Source organism: Pelodiscus sinensis, chromosome 1 (assembly GCF_049634645.1).
Source record: "Pelodiscus sinensis isolate JC-2024 chromosome 1, ASM4963464v1, whole genome shotgun sequence".
In the NCBI taxonomy this organism is placed as follows: Eukaryota; Metazoa; Chordata; order Testudines; family Trionychidae; genus Pelodiscus; species Pelodiscus sinensis.
In genome coordinates, this window is record NC_134711.1 from 85,017,405 (window position 1) to 85,036,522 (window position 19,118).

Genomic DNA, 19,118 nt, shown 5'->3' on the forward strand with positions numbered 1-19,118 from the left:
GTGAGGCATGGAATCACACAGATGCATATGCTCATGCTCCTACTTACACACACGGACTATTGCTCTTGTCTACTGCTGGATCCTTCCTCACAGCTAACTCTCACTCCCTGATGTTCTTGCTTCACAAGCAACTTATACACAGGCTCAGTAGAGGGAGGCATGAAAATATATCTCACACGACAAACAATTACATATTTTCAAAGGAAATGGGAAAACTGAGACCCAAGGAAGGGGAGAAGGGAGCAAAAAGTTGAGAGGAAATTATAATATTTCTCACTTATTCTGAGGGAAAACAAGATTAAATAAATAATTATTTACAATAGGTAAGGGCAAATTCTTGGTGACTGAGGTTTTCGAACCTGTCCAAATGAATTATGTGCCGAAATCCCATTGACTTTGAATGGGGCTTAGGTTGGTTTAAAGATACTGCCCATTTACACTATGGCCTCTTTACATCATGCTGACAGGGGACCTTACTCCTGAGGTAAATTTCATATTTAAATGTACAGGAGGTAAGAGTAACTACGTTCTTTTTTTTTTAAATCTGCTGTTTCAACATTTTCAATTTATTTAAACAAATCCTTTCTCAATGCTGAGCAAGGAGAGATTCCTATCAAGCTTTTCAAATAGGAAACAACAATTAAAAAGCAACCAGAGGAACTATTCAAACAGAAGACCAGCATCAATTTTTCTCAATATTGATTTAAAATTTTCTGGGAGGGGGTAATAGAGACATTTAGACTGTAGCAAAGAGAAAATATACTGACCAACGAAGTTTGCACAGAGCAATACCAGGATGAGATTTTTTTTTCTGAGTTATGAGACTGAAAATGGAGAATCTGATTCTCCTCTGAAGGACTGTTCCATCCAATGCCCATTGTAGTCTCTGTGAGTCTTTCCATTGATCTTTTGATGCTCTGGATTAGGCCTATAGCACAGTGATTCCCAACCTTTTTTATACCACGGACCAGCAAAGCCATTCACAAATTTTGGTGGACTGGTAACATTTTATTTGCATATCTGCATATTCATTATGCAAATAATGAATATGCAAATAAAATGTTACCAGTCCACCAAGGGGCTGTTGCAAACAGCCCGCGTCAGCTGTGGCAGCACCTCACCATGTGGCAGCTGCTGGAGCTGAAGCCGGCTGCTGTGCAGCAGCTTAGGTGGCCAGGGTTTACCCCAGCCCTATCCCCTACAGCCACCACAAACAGCCAGCTTCAGCTCTGGTAGCTGCCGTGGTCCAGCAGCCATCAGTTCATGACCCGGCATCGGTCCGTGGACAGGAAGTTGAGAACTGCTGCTATAACACACTGGTGTTAATGAGGAGTCGCTCCGCTGAAGCTAAGAGAGTTTTACTGGTATGAGAGGGAGAAGAATCAAACCTGTACTTGGGAATTTTAGGACAGAGCAGGTGGATGGATGCATGTAATAGAACGGAAAAAATAACCTGATATTCATTGTAACAGCCAGAATTTCTCTGGGTATATGAGGAGGATGTGTGGGTTTAATCACATACTTTGTTGTTGTCATTGAAAAATGTACTTAACACTTGTTCCTGTCATCATCAACCCCACCATGAGCTAGTGTTCTCCTAATCCTGCTGCCTGCCTGCATTTCATCAGTGAAAATGAGAATTTACTGACACCCCTGCTTCTGATAATGCATCTTCCTTACATCTAACTACACTTAAAAACTGAAATCTCCATGTGCCTAACCTGGCTCAGCTAGAATGGAAGGTGTCCACAATACACTGCCACAATAATTAGACGTTCATCAATAGTAATCATTTCACCCACTCTCCAGCCAGTTTTTGAGCTCCGTAACAAGGATCCAAGGAGAAAGTACTATGGCCACCTAGTCTGTGAGTATCTGCTTTCATGTGTACTTGCATGTTTAGTTTATGGCATTATGTCCTCATTTGGTATAAAGAGGAGGAGCTCTCTTGCAGTCAGAAGAGCTATGCAGATTTATTCTTGATATGGGGCTGGTCCAGTTTCTACATAGACAAATAGCATGTGATGTATCAATGAAACCTACCTTGACAGTGTATAATTACTAACACAAGGGATTTTGATAAGGGGAAGAGTCCACAACTTGGATCATCTTTAAAAGATCTCAGTACTGGCACACCCCACTATCCAATCACTGCCTTAGCCATTCTTTTTAGAGTGTGCTGAACATACGGACTCTAAAGGTGACCTGCAGTTCATATTTTTTAAATATACTGCTAATTGCCATATCATGAGCCTGCTCTTCCCAGTGATGAGCAGTTACTTTCACTGAGACAACTCATGGGAGTGAATGATCCCCCAATTCAGCGTTTCCCAAACTATGGGCCATGTCCCGGTACCAGGCCGCGGGAAAAAAATACCAGGCCTCAGCATGGCTGCCAGGAGGGGAGTGGGGCAGGCTGGGAGGAGGTGTTTGTTTGTGGGAAACCGGCCACCGGGAATCAGGGCTGTCCGGTGGAGATCGGGAGGGCAGAGGGAACGGGAGGCCAGCCGGCGGAAGCAGGGCTGGATGGGGAGGGGACTGGACGGGGGAGATCGGGAGGAGGAGGACGGGAAAACCGGCTGCCAGAAGCTGGACGGAGGCAGCAGGGCTGTCCGGGGGAGATCGGGAGGAGAAGCGGGGGAGAATAGACTGGCTGGGAGGGGGTATGGGGAGCGGGGCTGGTCGGGGTGGGTCATTGGGGGGAGCGGGGAGGGGCAGGGGGAACTGGCTGCTGGAAGCAGGGCTGGACAAGGACAATAGGGCTGGATGGGGGAGATCGGGAGGAGAAGCGGGGGGCAGGGGCAGAGTGGAGCGAATCTGCAGGCGGGAAGCGGGACTGACCTGGGCACATGCAGACCCGAGCACACGAGTGAATCCGGCCCTGGAAATTCCATTTTGCCCCCCCTCCAATACCCTCCTTTGAGTAGTTGCGAATTGCCTGGCAGCTACGGACTGATGCACCTAATTATAATAAAACTTACCTACTTAGAAAATATCGGATATTTTATATGTCCAGTATGTTCTCAGTCTGTTTCACGGACAAAACCCTCAAATACTGGACTGTCTGGTACAAAACTGGACACGTGACAATCATACCCTTCCTTGCACCCTCCTTCCTAGCCAGGTACCCTACCCCCAATCTGCTCCTGCTCCCGCCTCCTGGAATGCTCATGCGGTGCCAGGTCCCTGAAGCCCTGGCCCAACCAGGGTAGAGGATACAGACGGGTGAAACACTGAAAATGTATTCATTTTTAATTATTTTTTTTATATGCGTTTATATTCTTGGGCTGCAGAAAACAGTACTGAAAAAAAAACCAGGTTCCAACTAAAGTAAAAAGTTTGGGAAACCCTGATCTAGCCAGCTTTCTGTCCATCTTACAGTCCATTAATCCAACCCATATTCCTTTATCTTGCTGGCAAGAATATTGTGGGTGACCGTATCAAAAGCTTTGCTAACGCTGGCACTGGGGGCTTTGGGAGGACCAGAAACAACTTATTTGAATATTCATTATTTGCTTAATGAATATGCAAATGAATGTTACCAGTCCTCCAAAAGCTCGTGAATAGATTTACTGGTGTCCATGTCAAAAAATTTGGGAACCCCTGCCCTAATTAGATAAGGGCTCCAGGCTGGATCCTCAGCTTGTAGCTTGTGGTGGTATAGTTTCGCTCCAGTCAATGGAGTTATGACCGTGCTGTGGTAGATCTGGTCCTCCATCATTAAGGGAATGCTGCTCCCTGACTGCTGAAACTTTTTCTGGTTTATTTTAACACCAGGGATGGACTATTGCCAAGGGCAGCAGCCAACTAGCTATATTTTTCCTCTAAGAAGTGTTGGTTATTTATTAATCTCGCTGTATTTTCGGCTTCAATCTACTCAGTACTTTTTTCTTTCATTTTTTCCTCCCCAAGAAGAGGTGTGTGCAATGTGGCTCCACAGGCTGGGAAATTTTCCTTTTCAAATGGTAGCTGGTCTAATGAGCACTATCAGAAATAAGTTAGTGAACAGATTTACAGACCAAGAAAGTTGGAATTCAACAGCACCCTTGGCCATCTTTTTACAAAACTAGTTAGGGAGTGTTCTGGTAGAACCATGTGTTTCTGAGAACAGGTATTCTCTCTAATCTGCTACCTTGAAGCCCAATACCACCCGCTGCTATAGCCATGTATAGCTACCATGTATTTACCATCAGCCTTATCCCAATTCCACCTCATGCACAGCTGCTACCTTGAATGAAGAAGTCACATCAGGAAGCATCAGTGTCTTTTTAATGGGATGGACTAGGCCCTGAGACCTGTCTTGTGGCCCTGCCACATCCCACACCAGGAAAGGGCAGCAGAAATGTCCTCCAGGCTGCCTAGAGTGGCTGTCTGGGAAGCAACCAATCAGGGCCCAGCAAGCTAGTATAACTGCTGTTGGACCAGGATTAGTTCCTTGCTAGAGCTGGAGGAAGGTGAGTGGTGTACCAGGCTGGCTGCTTGGTCTCCACCAGGACAAGGCCCTGAGGTAAAGGTAAAGAATGCACTGCAACCACAAGGATATGGCCCAGGGAATTGTAGCAACAATGCAGTTTATTTAAAGGGACCCACATAGTATAGTTTCTATCTATAGTCTGGGACCCAAAACAGAGGGTGAGCTGGGTATCCCCACCAGCCACTGGGAAAGTGGCCTGGATTTTGTACCCCAAAAGGGGTACTGAACTTTTTTAGTGGCCCAGCTGCACTGCTGTGTCCAGAAAGGCAAAGTGTCTCCAGAGAGGGAGCCCTGGGGAGTGTGTCCCATACCTCAGCCAGCACTGCTTGAAGAGCAGGGACAATTTCAGAGATCTCAGAATGGGCTGAGACAGTTCAAACCAGGGTATTGTAATAGGCCCTGCTGGTCTGATTGAGGAGATAGACCAAAAATAGGGCTGCAGATCAAGAGACTTGACTGAGGCTTAAATCCCAGAAGGGGTTCGCTCTGCTTTTTCGCTTTGCCCTTATCACAGTGTGCAGCTCAGCTGGAGATGCTAGAGACAGGTGCAAGCAGATACACTTGGCCAGGGGGCACTCATGCAAGGTGAGTGTACGCTGTTACTGTGTCCTACAGGGTCAGCCATTCATATAGGTTGGAGAAAGAAAAAAAATGAGCCTCCTGAGGGAAGCACTTGCTTCTTGACTCCTACTCTGGAACATGATTGGAGTGTGCATTACCTCATGAGGCCAGAAAGGACTGCACATCTACCAGACTAACTGACTCAGATTCAACCTTTAGACCTGGTCTATAGTAGGCCAGGCAGGCTGGCTTACAGTACGCAACTCCAGCTATGCAAAATACGTAGTTGGAGTCAACTTACCTTAAGCTGAGATATGGTGGTGTCTACACTGTGGGAGGCCGATGGGAGCACACACTCCCGTTGGCTTCCCTTACTCCTCAGGGAAGGAAGAGTATTGGGCGCTGGCAGGGGCTGCCCTCAGCATTCGATTTAGGGCATCTATTTTAGACCCGCTAAATTGAATGCTAGAAGATTGGCCTCCAGAGTGTCAATCTTCTCGTAAGTGTAGACATGCCCTTAGAGATATATAGGTAGATAACAATTGTGCATTTTGTGTATTTACATAAACACTGTTAGAAGTTAACAATGTAATGAAACAATTCCTATCACTGAATTGTTAATTCAAGGATCAAAAAGAAGTTAATGTTTAAATGAACTGTAGTGATATCATGGTCTTAATTTCTCACACGTTTGTAATAAGTCACATGTAAATGGCTAGAGATAGGCAAATGCCTGATGTTAATCCAAGTAGCTAGTTACAGGATACTTTTAGGAAATAGGAGGCTACTTCAAAGATACTAGTCACCCAAGGACTGCATGATGTCAAGAGGCTTTCCCAGGAACTGTATAAAGGTCAGTGGAGACCTGATCCTTTCCATATCAAATCTGCTTATGCTTCATCTGAGGAAGCTTGAGTAACAAGATTGTCTCCTGTCCATTCTGGTCACTCTGATATTACAAATTGTACTGAACTTATGGACTAATGCTGAAAGAATTCTTTGCAGCTCGAAAGCTCCCCATATCTACTGTGAAACTGACCTAGAAGAACTCCTTTCATAGCTGTATGTATAATGATGTTTTAACCAATGCTCTCTTCTTTCTTTAAATAAATCTTAGTTTAGTTAATAATTGGCTATAAATGTGTATTTGGATAAGACTTGAAATGTTTAACTTGGTGAGATAATATGTCTGACTCTTTGGGACTGGCAGAACTTTTTTAGATGATGAACAAGATTTTTAGTAATCCTCCTAATATTTGACTGGGCTGTCTGAGTGGGAGCCCAAGACTGGGTTGCTTTAAGGGAGTTGTGTTTTTGGCTTCTGGGTAACCAGTAAGATATTGTAGAAGCTGTTTTGTTGGATTAGTGGTTATTTTGCCTTATTTTTTGCCATTTGCCTTAACTGAGCAATTGCAGCATTCCCTGATCTCAGTTGCATCTTGTATGTTTTGAGCAGTGGTGCAAGTAAAATTCTTCTTACTGCTGGGAGGAGGAGCACCCACTATGGGGGGCATGTGACCCTCTACCCTTCCACGCGGCCACACCAGAGAGGAGAAGCCAGTATTCTGCTCCTTTCCCTGCCACGGTTCCCAAGCAAGCCTGGCACTTCCAGCTTACCCAGGAACCGCAGTGAGGAAAGGAACAGAACTTCCAGCCCTGCCTTTCCATGGAACTGCATCTCTGTGTACAGCAGGACGGAGGGAGAATGAGGCGGTATAGTAGACAGAGGAGCTGCATCAGAGAGGAGGTGCAGAGCAACTTCTCCGGTATCATTACAGCACGCTATACTGGCTATAAATAACTTGCTGGTACGGTGTATCAGAGTGTATTGCTGCTTATCGTGATGGTTTTGAGTAACCTACACTGAATTTTAGAGAAAAGAAACTGAAAAGGACAGGATCTGGATCAAAGAGCAAATCAACACTGAATCAGTCTCTTTAGAAAATGTAACACCCCTTGCCCTAGTGTCCTTGTCTCTGTTACCCATGAGGACAGAAGGAGGCAAATTAGAATGATTCACATCACAATACTTACTGTCTGGGGTTTAGAAAATGAGAAATTGGACATAAAGTCCTCTTTGGTCAGCAAAAATCTGCGACTGATGTTCTGCTTCATTCCTCCTGCAAAATGTCCACAGGGTTAAATTCTTATTTATTTTTTAACAAGGTAATCCTAGTCATAGACTCATAGACTTTAAGGTCAGAAGGGATCATTATGATCATCTAGTCTGACCCCCTGCACCATGCAGGCCACAAAATCTCACCCACCCCCTCCTAGAATAATCCTCTCACCTATATCTCAGATATTGAAGCCTTCAAATACTTTGAAGACCCCAAGATGCAGAGAATCCTGCAGCTGTGATCTGTACCCCATGCTACAGAGGAAAGCGAAAAACCTCCAGGGCCTCTGCCAATCTACCCTGGAGGAAAATTCCTTCCCGACCCCAAATATGGCGATCAGCTGAACCCTGAGCATGTGGGCAAGACTTACTAGCCAGACACCCAGAAAGTTCTCTATAGTAACTCCTATCATCCCTCCATTGACCTATTTACCACTGATAATGAATGGTCAATTAGTTACCAAGATCATGTCATCTCATCAAACCATCCCCTTCATAAACCCATCTAGTTTAATCTTGAAGCCAGATAGATCTTTTGCCCCCACTACTTCCCTTGGAAGGCCATTCCAGAACTTCACTCCTCTAATGGTTAGAAACCTTCGTCTAATCTCCAGTCTAAACTTCCTACTAGCCAGCTTATATCCACTTGTTCTTGTGTCCACATTGGTATTAAGCTTCCCTCCCTCCCTGGTATTTATCCCTCTAATATATTTAAAAAGAGCAATCATGTCCCCCTCAGCCTTCTTTTGGTTAAGGTAAACAAGCCAAGCTCCCTGAGTCTCCTTTCATAAGACAGGTTTTCAATTCCTCGGATCATCCTAGTGGCCCTTCTTTGTACCTGTTCCAGTTTGAATTCATCCTTCTTAAACATGGGAGACCAGAACTGCACACAGTATTCCAAATGGGGTCTCACCAATGCCTTGTACAATGGCACTAACACCTCCTTATCCCTACTGGAAATACCTCACCTAATACATCCCAAGACCGTATTTGCCTTTTTCACGGCCATGTCACAATGGCAGCTCATAATCATCCTATAATCAACCAGGACTCCGAGGTCCTTCTCCTCCGTTACTTCCAACTGATGTGTCCCAAGCTTATAACTAAAATTATTGTTATTAATCCCTAAATGCACAACCTTACACTTCTCACTATTAAATTTCATCCTATTGCTATCACTCCAACTGGTCAGAGTGCATCAGACTCCAGCTACCTGCTTCTATCCAGTTCAGACCGCCTGTGCAGAGTCAGACAGCAAAGGGTTACAGAATATACAGCATGTAATTGCCCAAAGTTGTTTTCCCTAGGTTGTGTCAGTTATGCAATGGTACATGACAGATATGAGTGCTACATCCGAAAGGAAGCACTCTGGGGCTTGTTGGCCCTCTCCTGGATTTCTGTTTCTTAGGACCGTACTCTGATTCTGTGCACATGGTGTCACAGAGAAGCAGAAACGCAAGCTGCTAACCAATCCAATCCAAAGGGGACTATTTCTAAGCAACCTTAACAATATCTGGGCCCAGCAGTCATCCACTGGGCTACCATGTGAAGAATCTGAGTTTGAGGTTCAGGCTCAATTCTAGGCTTCCCAGTCTGCAGCCCCCCAATCCATTGGGCAGGTGTTGTCTCATGTCATGCTGCAGTGATTTCTAGTGCCAATGAATCAAGAGCAGCCTTGATGGGCTCAGGTGGGAGTTGTGTCCAGCCTTCCCACGTGCTGTGCCTTAAAGCACGGGTGTCATGATGTGAAGCACAGAGGAGGAAGCGGGGGAAGGAAAAGGAGAGCTCCCAGGGGTTCCAGAAAGAGACTGAGGAATTTTAGGGTAAAGAAACCCATGACAATGCACCTTGCTCTCCTCTGCTACATGCAGTGTCTAATGGAAACCATCCTGGTCACTGTGGGTACATCTATACAGCAGCATTATTTAGGAATAACTATGCGAGCGTTTACACAGCTAGCCCATTAGTTTGAAATAATTTTGAAATAACCAATGGCTTATTTCGAAATCTGTAAACCTCATTCCACGAGGAATAACATCTCTTCTGAAATAGCTATTTCAGAATAGCAGTAGCGTGGATGCTCCATTGCTGCTATTTTGAAATAGCTCCTCCCCAGGCCATTCAAATTAATTACTCCCCAGTGCTTCCTGGGGTTCTAAATCGAGGTAGCATGTTCACATTAGGGGAGCCTGCCTTGAATTAATTTCCAGGCTTCCCTGTAGTGTAGATGTGCTATTTCAGAATAAGCTATTTTGGTGTATTTCTTCTGGAATAGCTTATTGTGAAATAACCGTGCAGTGTAGACATAGCCCATGTTTAGTGTGTGGCCTCAGTGGTGAGCTTAGAATGCAGGATTTAGGTCTAGATGAGCTTTAGCTAAGGAGTTAGATTGAATTTGGTCTAGGCTCCAACTGCACCCAAACCTTATGAGCTGCTCTAAAATGCTGTGTGATGGTCTGTGCTTTTTTATTAGTATTTATTTATTTATTTATTTTATTTTTATGAACTGCATCCAAGCGAGATAATAGCCTCATTTTGGATTTTTCCTGGTACCAAAATCAGAGGGTTGGGTTGGGTTGGGCTCTTGGAGTTCAGATCCCAACTGTCTTGCCTACTAAGAGGACACTAATAATTGGCAGCAATCTATTTCAATGCACTTTTCTCCTTGGGCGCTAATGTGACTTTACATTGGTGCATGGTTTGGCAAGTGTCATGAAAACAGGCTCAGTAAGCACACATCAAATGCTTTAAACTCACTCAAAGCAAAATCGCTATTAACCTCTGGGAGAAGGAAAGATGCTTCTCTTCAGGCAGGGCTAGCTCCCTGCTGGATGCCAGCTCTTAAACCTGAGCAGGGGCTGAGGTTTAACTCAATGGGGAAATGGACTCCCTCTCCCCTACCACCCCATCTCCTCATCAGCTTCAAAAACGTCACAATTCAAAGGAGAAAGCAGTGGCCCCCTTGGACAGAGACTATGTCTGAAAAGTTTCAGGCCATAAGACAAAGGTTCTAGAAAGCTGTGAGTGAATGAAACTAGAGTGCAGGCTCAACCATAGCAGACACTGAAATATCTCATAGGAGGGACATTAATGTGGAAAACAACTTACGCTTGTGTTAAACCAAAACTCTGGAAAAGGTACCTGTTAGGAGGCTGACAATCATTCCCAAAACTATTGTGACCAGGGTCCCAAGTGTGCTGAAGTACAGATATGACAAGGAATACCAATAATCGACCAGGACAGGTCTAAGAAAAGGGGAAGGAAACACTCTGTTATAGTCTACTTCAAAATTCAGACAACCTGAAAATGTATAAAACTATTAAATAAAGGTAAATATTGTAAGAAATGTTCTGTGCTAAAAAATAATGAGCCACCTGCTACTCTCCTGCAGAGCCATCCACCTGGGGCAAAATATGCATTCAAGCTCTGAGGTAAAACTGGCAGTGGCAGGTCAGTAGGATGGGCAAATGGGCCATGGCCAGTAAAACCAAAAGAGCCCGTGCCTCCATTTTGTCTTAAAGCACAGTTGTCATGATGTGAAGCATTGAGGAGGAAGCAGGGGAAGAAACATGACAGCTCCCTGGGGAATGCTGGGCAGAAGTGAAGAGGGGGTAGCCTCTCTGTGGGAGTCACTGGAAGCCCTGGAGCCATGCTGCCACACTGTCTGCACCTTTCACCCCTCTTAATGAGCTGCAATGGGGGATTATGACAGAGAAGAGCATGCCACATCCAACAGCCATTGTTGCTCGGTTATCTCCATGCACCACCAAGGGAATGCCAGACCTACAGCTCTCTTGTGGGGGTGGGGTGTTCCCTGGTCTTTGAGGCACAGACTGTGCCATCACTTCCACAGATCTCTTTTTAATAGTGGTGCTGTGCATTAAATCTCAGTTAACTAGGGTTGCCAGGTGTCCGGTTCTGAACTGGACAGTCCAGTATTTGAGCGTTCTGTTCGGGAAACAAACTGAGAAAATATAAATGAGAAAATACAAATATCTGGTATTTTCTAAATAAGATGTAATATAGATTGTGATATAATGTCAAGTGTGTCTAGTATTTTTGTTTAAACCATCTGGCAATCCTACAGTTAACTGGAATCCAGTCAACTAGGTTTCAGCTCACTTTGCTTTTGAGGCTTTATGATACAAAGCAGCATAAAAAAACATCAAATGACCATTTGGAACATGCCACAGAGAGTAGTACATGGACCAACATCTTAAACCAGGTATGTATTAATTCTGGCCTCAGAAACATGACTACATTTACTTGGCTCTTTACACGGATTACTATTTGAATTTGCTAAAAGTTTGGGTTTCATTTAAGAAATGGTAACTAATTATCCACTGTTAATGCTAAGTAATGACTTGAAGCAGAACAGATATCCTGCAGAACCTACTAAACACAAGTGCTTTGGGGTTTAAGAGTTGTTTGATCTTATGCGTAACATCCCACTTGTCATGCTGGTGAAACTGCATGTAGACACAGGCACTCCAGAGCAGTGATCCATCCAGTCAGGGATCCAGCTGCTTCAGAGGAAGGCCTAAATAATCTCACAATTCACTTAACAATGCAATATTCACCACCTAGATTACACTTTTACCTAAAGATAGCAAGCTGCTGATGCAGTTACATCTGGAGACATCAGAATTAACAACGCTTGTATTTTTTAATCTAAACATTATCTTTTCATCTAATTTAATCAAGATGCCACTCCTTATTCTCCTATTGATATCACTATTTGGTCTTTGGAGTGGAGTGGTTTTGCCTGTATCACGTGATAGATGTATGACTATCGCAGAGAAAAAAACCCAGCATTTCACTCAGTTGTACTTGATTCTGTGGTTTTGCAGAATGTGGCTATCTACTGATCTAATGTTGTTGGATAAACTCTTGATGGAAAATGCGCTGAATACACTTAGGGTACATCTCACAGAAGGGCAAAAGTTGAATTAAGCTATGCAACTTCAGCTACATCAATTGCATAGCTGAAGTTGAAATAATTTAATTTGGCTTTTGGCACTGTCTACACAGCAGGAAGTCGAAGGAAGAGCACTCTTCCTTTGAACACTCTTCCTTTGACTCCCCTTACTCCTCACAATGACTGTTACAGGAGTTGGAATAAGAAGTCCTCCATCTCAACATTACTTTGAGATAATGGCTTGCTGTGTAGACGCACATTTTGTTATTTCCAAAAAATGTCAGTTATTCCGAAATAACACTGCTGTGTAGATGTACCCCTGATCACCCTCAAGGTTTAACTAGCTTAGGGTATGTCTACACTACAGCGCTAATTCGAACTAACTTAGTTCAAATTAACTAATTCGAACTAAGTTAGTTCGAATTAACTAATTCGAACTAAGCTAATTCGAACTAACGCATCTAGAACTAAAAACTAGTTTGAATTAGCATTTTGCTAATTCGAACTAGCATGTCCACATTAAGTGGACCCTGAACCGGGCTTAAGGATGGCCGGAAGCAGTGCCGGCAGGGCATCAGAGGAGGACTTAGAGTGTGGAGATGCTGTCTCAGGCTAGCTGAGGGCTGTGCTTAAAGAGTCCCGACCCCCACCCCGGACCGACAGTTCTCAGGGGTGCCCCACTTGAAAAGCAGTCCTGGTTTGGTGTGCCCGGAGTGCCCACACTGGGCACATCACACCACTCGGCCATCAGCCCGGCTGCACTTGCCGCAGGCTGCCATCTGGGGAGAGGGCGCAATTGGGGGGCTGCAGGAGAGCTTCCACCCCCAGAAGCCCGCAGAGCCAGCCCAGTCCTCCCCATCGGGGGCGCGTACCCCATTCCTCCCTCACCTCCTTCCACTTACCCTTCCCTAGCCCCTTTTCTTGATGTACCAAATAAAGGACAACTGTGTTCAAAAATGGAATCTGTCTTTATTGAACAAAACTGGGGGAGACTGGGAAAAGGAGGTGGGAGAGGGGAAGAGAGAGGCTGGGAGAGGGGAGGGCAACTAAAATGATCAGGGGTTGGGAACAGGTCCCATATGAAGAGAGGCTAAAGAGACTGGGACTTCTCAGCTTAGAAAAGAGGAGACGGAGGGGGGACAGGATAGAGGTCTCTAAAAGCAGGAGTTGGGTGCAGAGGGTGCATACAGAAAAGTTCTTCATTAGTTCCCATAAAGAAGGACTAGAGGACACCAAAGGAAAGGAATGGGTAGCAGGCTTCAAACTAGTAACAGAAAGTTGTTCTTCACAAAGCAAAGAGTCAACCTGTGAAACTCCTTGCTGCAGGAGGCTGTGAAGGCTAGAACTAGAACAGAGTTTAAAGAGAAGTGAGATCAAGTCATGGAGGTTGGGTCCATCGAGTGGTATTAGCCAGGGGGTAGGAGTGGTGTCCCTGCCCAAAGTTTGTGGAAGGCTGGAGAGGGATGGCACGAGACAAATGGCTTGGTCACTGTCTCCGGTCCATCCCCTCCAGGGTCCCTAGGCTTGGCCGCTGTCGGCAGACAGGCTACTGGGCTAGATGGACCTTTGGTCTGACCCAGAATGGCCATTGTAAGCTCAGGGCTCAGGGTCGGGGGTCTCAGTGGACCCCCTTGATTTTCATGCACTCCTGCTCCTGGGTGGCCAGGCTGGCAGCTCTCCTGCCCTAGACGGCCACCTTCCTGTGCCTAGTGCGGAGATCGTGGACGAGGTCCACAATGTCTGCACTAGCCCAGGCGGGTGCCCGCCTCTTGCAGTCCCGGGCAAGCTCCCGGGAGCCGCCAGCCTGGTCCCGGGAAGAGGCGGAGGGCTGGGGGGCATCGGGTGGCTGGCTCGATCCGTGCCAGGTGCAGGGTCTGCTAGCTGGGTGCTGGCAGGCTTGCACCTGGCACGGGCACCGTAGCCAGCCCGTGCCCCTTTAAGGGGTCTGGGGCCGGGAGGGGGGCATAGAGTTTCCCTAGTGTTGGCTAGAGTGGCCACCAGGGAAACCTGGGAAGCCTTAGCCTCCCACTAGTTCGAATTAAGGGTCTACACAGCCCTTAATTCGAACTAGCTAGTTCGAACTAAGCTTAATCCTCGTAAAATGAGGTTTACCTAGTTCGAACTAAGCGCTCCGCTAGTTCGAATTAAATTCGAACTAGCGGAGCGCTAGTGTAGCGCCTATTAAAGTTAGTTCGAACTAACGTCCGTTAGTTCGAACTAACTCTGTAGTGTAGACATACCCTTAGATAGGAAAACAGCAGCAGTCTTGTTTGTAAGACATAAACATAAGTCCCCTTTGCCTATCCATACTATGGAAACAAAACTAATTCCCAGTATGGCACACATGACTGCAGAACTCAACAGTACTAATCTAAAGCCCACTAACTTCTAGGGGGTTTCAATAAGTCGACCCCGTAGGCAAAACCACACCATTCTGCTCCCTTTCAGTTCATCAGGTAACTAAAATAGTGAAGATGTTTATAACAATCCAACTACTACAGGCATCCATATCACTGTAAATCAAGCAACAATGCAACATGAGGCTGATTTGTTATATACCTTTCAGCGGCTTGCAGGTGTATGACAGTTGTTAAAGTTGGCATTACAGTTGTTGCAGTCCAATTGCTGCCTGTGTTACAGCCCATAGTTGAGAGGTTTAATGGCATAGTTCTCTCGGGGAGTGGAGGGTAAATCTGAGCCCCAATGCCAACCCAGAGTGAAACAGTAAAGCCCCCAATGAGACCTACAAATGCGCCCTGTAAAACAAAGTAAATATTGGATTGAATAAAGCAAAAACTCCAAGAAGGATGACAAGGAATAACACCGTGATTTTTCAGTACTGAGAGGCTATTCTCAAAACTGACTACAATGGGGGCTGTTGAAAAGTGCTCAACACTTGAAAACCAGGCCACTTAATTAGATGGCTAAATATGGGCTTGAGTCCAATTTTAGGCACAAATGTCTAAAATTCTTGGCCTATAATACCATTGAACAGATGCATAAAATTCACAATTTATGTCCTTCCACCGTCCCCCCCCCCACACAGTATTCTGTCTGTTAACAGACAAAAAGCAGTCCTGTGATATCTTATATGTACTCTATATTCTGTAATTTTTACTCCAACTCATCTGATGAATTGGGTTTTACCCACGAAAGCTCATGAAGTAATACATTTGTTAGTCTCTTAGTGCTACAGGACTGCTTGTTGTTTTTAAAGATACAGACTGACATGGCTACACCTCTGAGACTGTTAACTGACAGTTAACGATGTTTGATATTAGACTGTGAACAACTGGGAGTTGATAAGAGAACTAAGTTTCACTTCTCTACTGCTCTTAAGGCTTCTTGCTACAAGCACCAAAAAGTTAGACTTTATGAACGCTAGAGAACATATCTGTTTTTAGGATGTCATAATTTAGGAATGTCTTGTGCAATTCAGTTTGATTCACAGATAATATATACTTTGGCCTTAGATCTAAGATTGTGTGTTTGTTTTAAATTAGAGTGACCAAAATCAAAACTGAAAATTAAATTTGCAACCATAACTTTGTAATGCCACGAAGTAACAACATACTTCTCCTTTTAGGCTGTTTACGGCACAATAGTACTGATTCTGCAGCACTGTGCAAAGACAAATCAAGGCGTTAGTCATAGGAAACAAGCAGAAAATAAGTGACAAGTGAATCTTACCATTTTAAACCATCTTTTTCAGACTAAACTACTAGCCTTGTTGTCTAACTATTGCGGTAAGGGTTTGTAGACTGGGAAAGAAGGTAGGTATGGGAAAATGCCAATCTAAAACCTCTTCTCTAATGTCTAAAACAAAATTATTGGGGGTGGAGATGATCCCTAATATGACCAGTGTATTTTCAATCAGCAAGACTCACAACTTGTACTTACGATGGGGTTCGCAAAAGGGGAGAGGATTCCCAAAGTAAACAGTCCTAGAAGAGGGCCACCAACCATGCCAAAAATACTGAGAGCTGCCTGAGGAAGAGAATAAAGTTGTATATCAAGTAGTGTATCACACAGCAAAGCCAAAAGGTGTCACATGATACCACTGACGTGGGGAGGGGAGAAGGGGATGAAATGAAATATCTGCAATCAGGGGTTGAAGCTGGCTGTGAGCCAGATCCTTGATGGTGTAAGGTGGTGAAACTCCACATCAAATTACACTAGTTGAGGATTGAGTCCTAAGAATTTCCAAGGTAAATACTCATGAAGGGATGAAAATTAATCACTGTGCAGTAGCCAATGATTGTTCTTTTGAATCATTTCTTCTAGTTATTGAAACAGAGGGGAAAAGCAGTTAAACATGCACCTGTAACAAGCCACCCATAAGGGACGCCAGAGCAGCCATGGCAATGCATATGCCTCCATAAAAAAGACCTAAAGGGGTGAGAGACACAAATATAAACATTTAAAATTCTACAATAAAGTTTCCTTCTAGTCCAATACTACTAGTAGTAAATACAAAAATACATGGCAGTTGGGATGGTCTCTGAGGATGGTCAAACCAACAAAAGGCCAGGCTCTCCATTACCTCAGGTGGGCATCACGGAAACAACAAATCCTATGAGATTATGATTAGTTGAAGATTAGATCTTAAAAAGAAATTGAGACTAGTACTGGGAATAATAAACATAGCAAGAATCATCTACATGCCTCCTCTTATCCTCTGCACAAACACTTTTTATTTGAAGAGCGGATCGTCTTTCCACTTGAGTTTTGTACCAGAGAAAACACGTTTAGATTATTGGAGTGCCATGGCTAAGTATATCCCATACAGCCTGGAGATAGACAGCCTAAGCAAATGAAGTCTCTTCATCCCAGGTTCCCTAATGCTGGATTGCTGCTTTATTTACATCCATCACCCACAAAGCTCTAATACCAAAGGTGAGGCATTTATCAGAGTTCAGACCTGTGAGCCTCCATTCCCATAGCAAACAAAAGTTGGCATCAAAAGTTGTTAATAATGCTTAAGAAACCACATTCTGTTGCAATACTGATTGTTGCACCGGTATGCTCACTGGCACAGCATGTTCTGTCATTCGGGATACAGCGAATTACTGGCTGTATTCTTTTACCCTTTACTAAGCTAATTACAGGAAAGACGTGTTAGCTTTTTTCCAGCAAACTAACTGGGGCACTGTGGGCCATATTTTCCCCTGATGCCAACTGAGGTAGCCAGCAAAGAAATGGATGGAGCATCACAGATTTAAACCAGTAGAAGATCTAGCCCTGTATGTTCAACCCAAAATTCTGAGATCGAGGGCTTCAGGCAATATGGTAGTGGTAGTGAAGCCTCACGTTTTCTAGCAGGAGAGTGCAATGTGGTACATTTCCCCACCCATGTACCCTGCCAAATAATTCCACATTCAAGTGACTTGTTACAAAATTCCATCCCATGCACCTGCCTTCTGACTGATGGAATGAAAAATAACACCTATTTCAATCCTATTTTGTATTCAGATTCTAGACTGAACAAGGCTACAATATATAATATATATCTTTAAATATCAGATTATTTTACCTGTACTAAAGGTTGAACCTCTCTAGTTGGGTACTCTCTGATCCGGCAACATCTGTGCTCAGGCATAATTTTAGTTAGCTGGATCTCCTCTCATCATTAGTGTGGCCAAGGTTCCTGTGGTTCCTTAAAGTTTGTTTATAGCCACCAGTTCTGGCTCTCAGAGTTCTGTGCTATAATTCAGCTTTAATTTACTCCTAAATGACTTCTAAGAGCCCAGGAAGCAGTGGAAGTGTTGGTCAATACTGTCTAGCAGCATTACCTTCCCTGATTTGGCAGATTCTCTCGTTCAGCACTGGTCAGGTCCCGAGGGTACTGGACGAGAGAGGTTCAACCTGTACCTAAAGATCAAACAGGATGCCCTTTCCCATGCTCACTTTAAATAGCTGCTCACCCTCTCTCCCATATCCGAAAACTCTTGGCCCGATTCTGATTTCACACAGGTTTTATACTGATGTAATTCCATTGACTTTAATTCAATTACTCCTGATTTACACCCTTATAAGTGATATCTGAACCAAGCCATTTTTCTTTATGGTGAAAGTGGAAAATATCCCTTGCAAACTTACTCGTCCCCTTGGAAATCCAAGATAGTTTCTTTTCAGAGAGGGAGCTGAAGTAAGGTTTAATGAGATCCTCAACGGTTACAGCTGCTAAAGCATTGATGCTGGAGGACACTGTGCTACAGATGACAAAATATTAAACATTTTTGAATGGTAGGATCTGAGCTGAGATTTACCAACATTTAACAGAGATCATTGCAGAGACACCCTATGTGGCTGTAACTTCTATAGAGGTTGAAATTATTATTACTAATGGAAATAAACTTGAGAAACTGAACTATTGCATTTTGCGATTGCTTAAAATAGTTGTTCTCAGAGGATAATGCATGTTTTAAGAAAAAAGCAATCAGCTAAATGAGTGAAAGGAAAGTTTACATATATAGTGCTATAGAAGGATGTTGTGCAAAAGATGAGTAGTATTTTAAAACCTTTTTTGAATTCATTAATATGTTTAGCATACTTTGGGTGAGGTACATGTAAGCTAATGGATGTACATTGTGTGGCATTTCACTGACTATTTTGGATGCATTCTATAGGCCAAAAATTGATGCCTAAAGCTAGAGATCTAAATCCATATTCAAAGAAGTGGGCTGGTTTTCAAATGCAAGGTACTTGCCATTTCTGAAAATTAGATACTTTTCCAAGTGCCTAAATATGGATTTGGGAGTCTAATTTTGGGCACCTATTTCTGCAAACCTTGGCCTAAATCTTAAAAAAGGCATGCTTCTATTGTGGTTGGAACATGATATGCCCTGGTGCAGATCACATGACACAGAAAATATGCAGCTCTGTGCACTCAATGATTAATTATGAGCTCCAGTGAGCATTCAATAGACCTGGAGAAAACCATTTGTTCAAAACACTTAAAACATCAATCCCCTCTCCTGAGAACTGATCCAGCTACTGTTGAATAAGTACGACCTTCCTAGATCACATGAAATAGTATCATAGTT

At 44.0% G+C, this 19,118-nt stretch overlaps 1 protein-coding gene across 3 annotated transcripts in view; it reads right to left on the minus strand.

Annotated features, from left to right (window-relative positions):
• Window positions 1–19,118, minus strand: part of SLC5A8 (solute carrier family 5 member 8) — a 43,970-nt gene that overhangs the window by 4,868 nt on the left and 19,984 nt on the right. For all 3 annotated transcript variants that reach the window (XM_075934269.1, XM_006125861.4, XM_006125862.4), the window contains exons 9-14: window positions 18,172–18,284; window positions 16,394–16,461; window positions 15,973–16,059; window positions 14,632–14,828; window positions 10,296–10,399; window positions 7,070–7,155 (exon numbers count right to left, since the gene is read on the minus strand). In XM_075934269.1, the coding sequence (XP_075790384.1) occupies window positions 7,070–7,155; window positions 10,296–10,399; window positions 14,632–14,828; window positions 15,973–16,059; window positions 16,394–16,461; window positions 18,172–18,284 (655 nt within the window). The remainder of the gene's footprint in view (window positions 1–7,069; window positions 7,156–10,295; window positions 10,400–14,631; window positions 14,829–15,972; window positions 16,060–16,393; window positions 16,462–18,171; window positions 18,285–19,118) is intronic.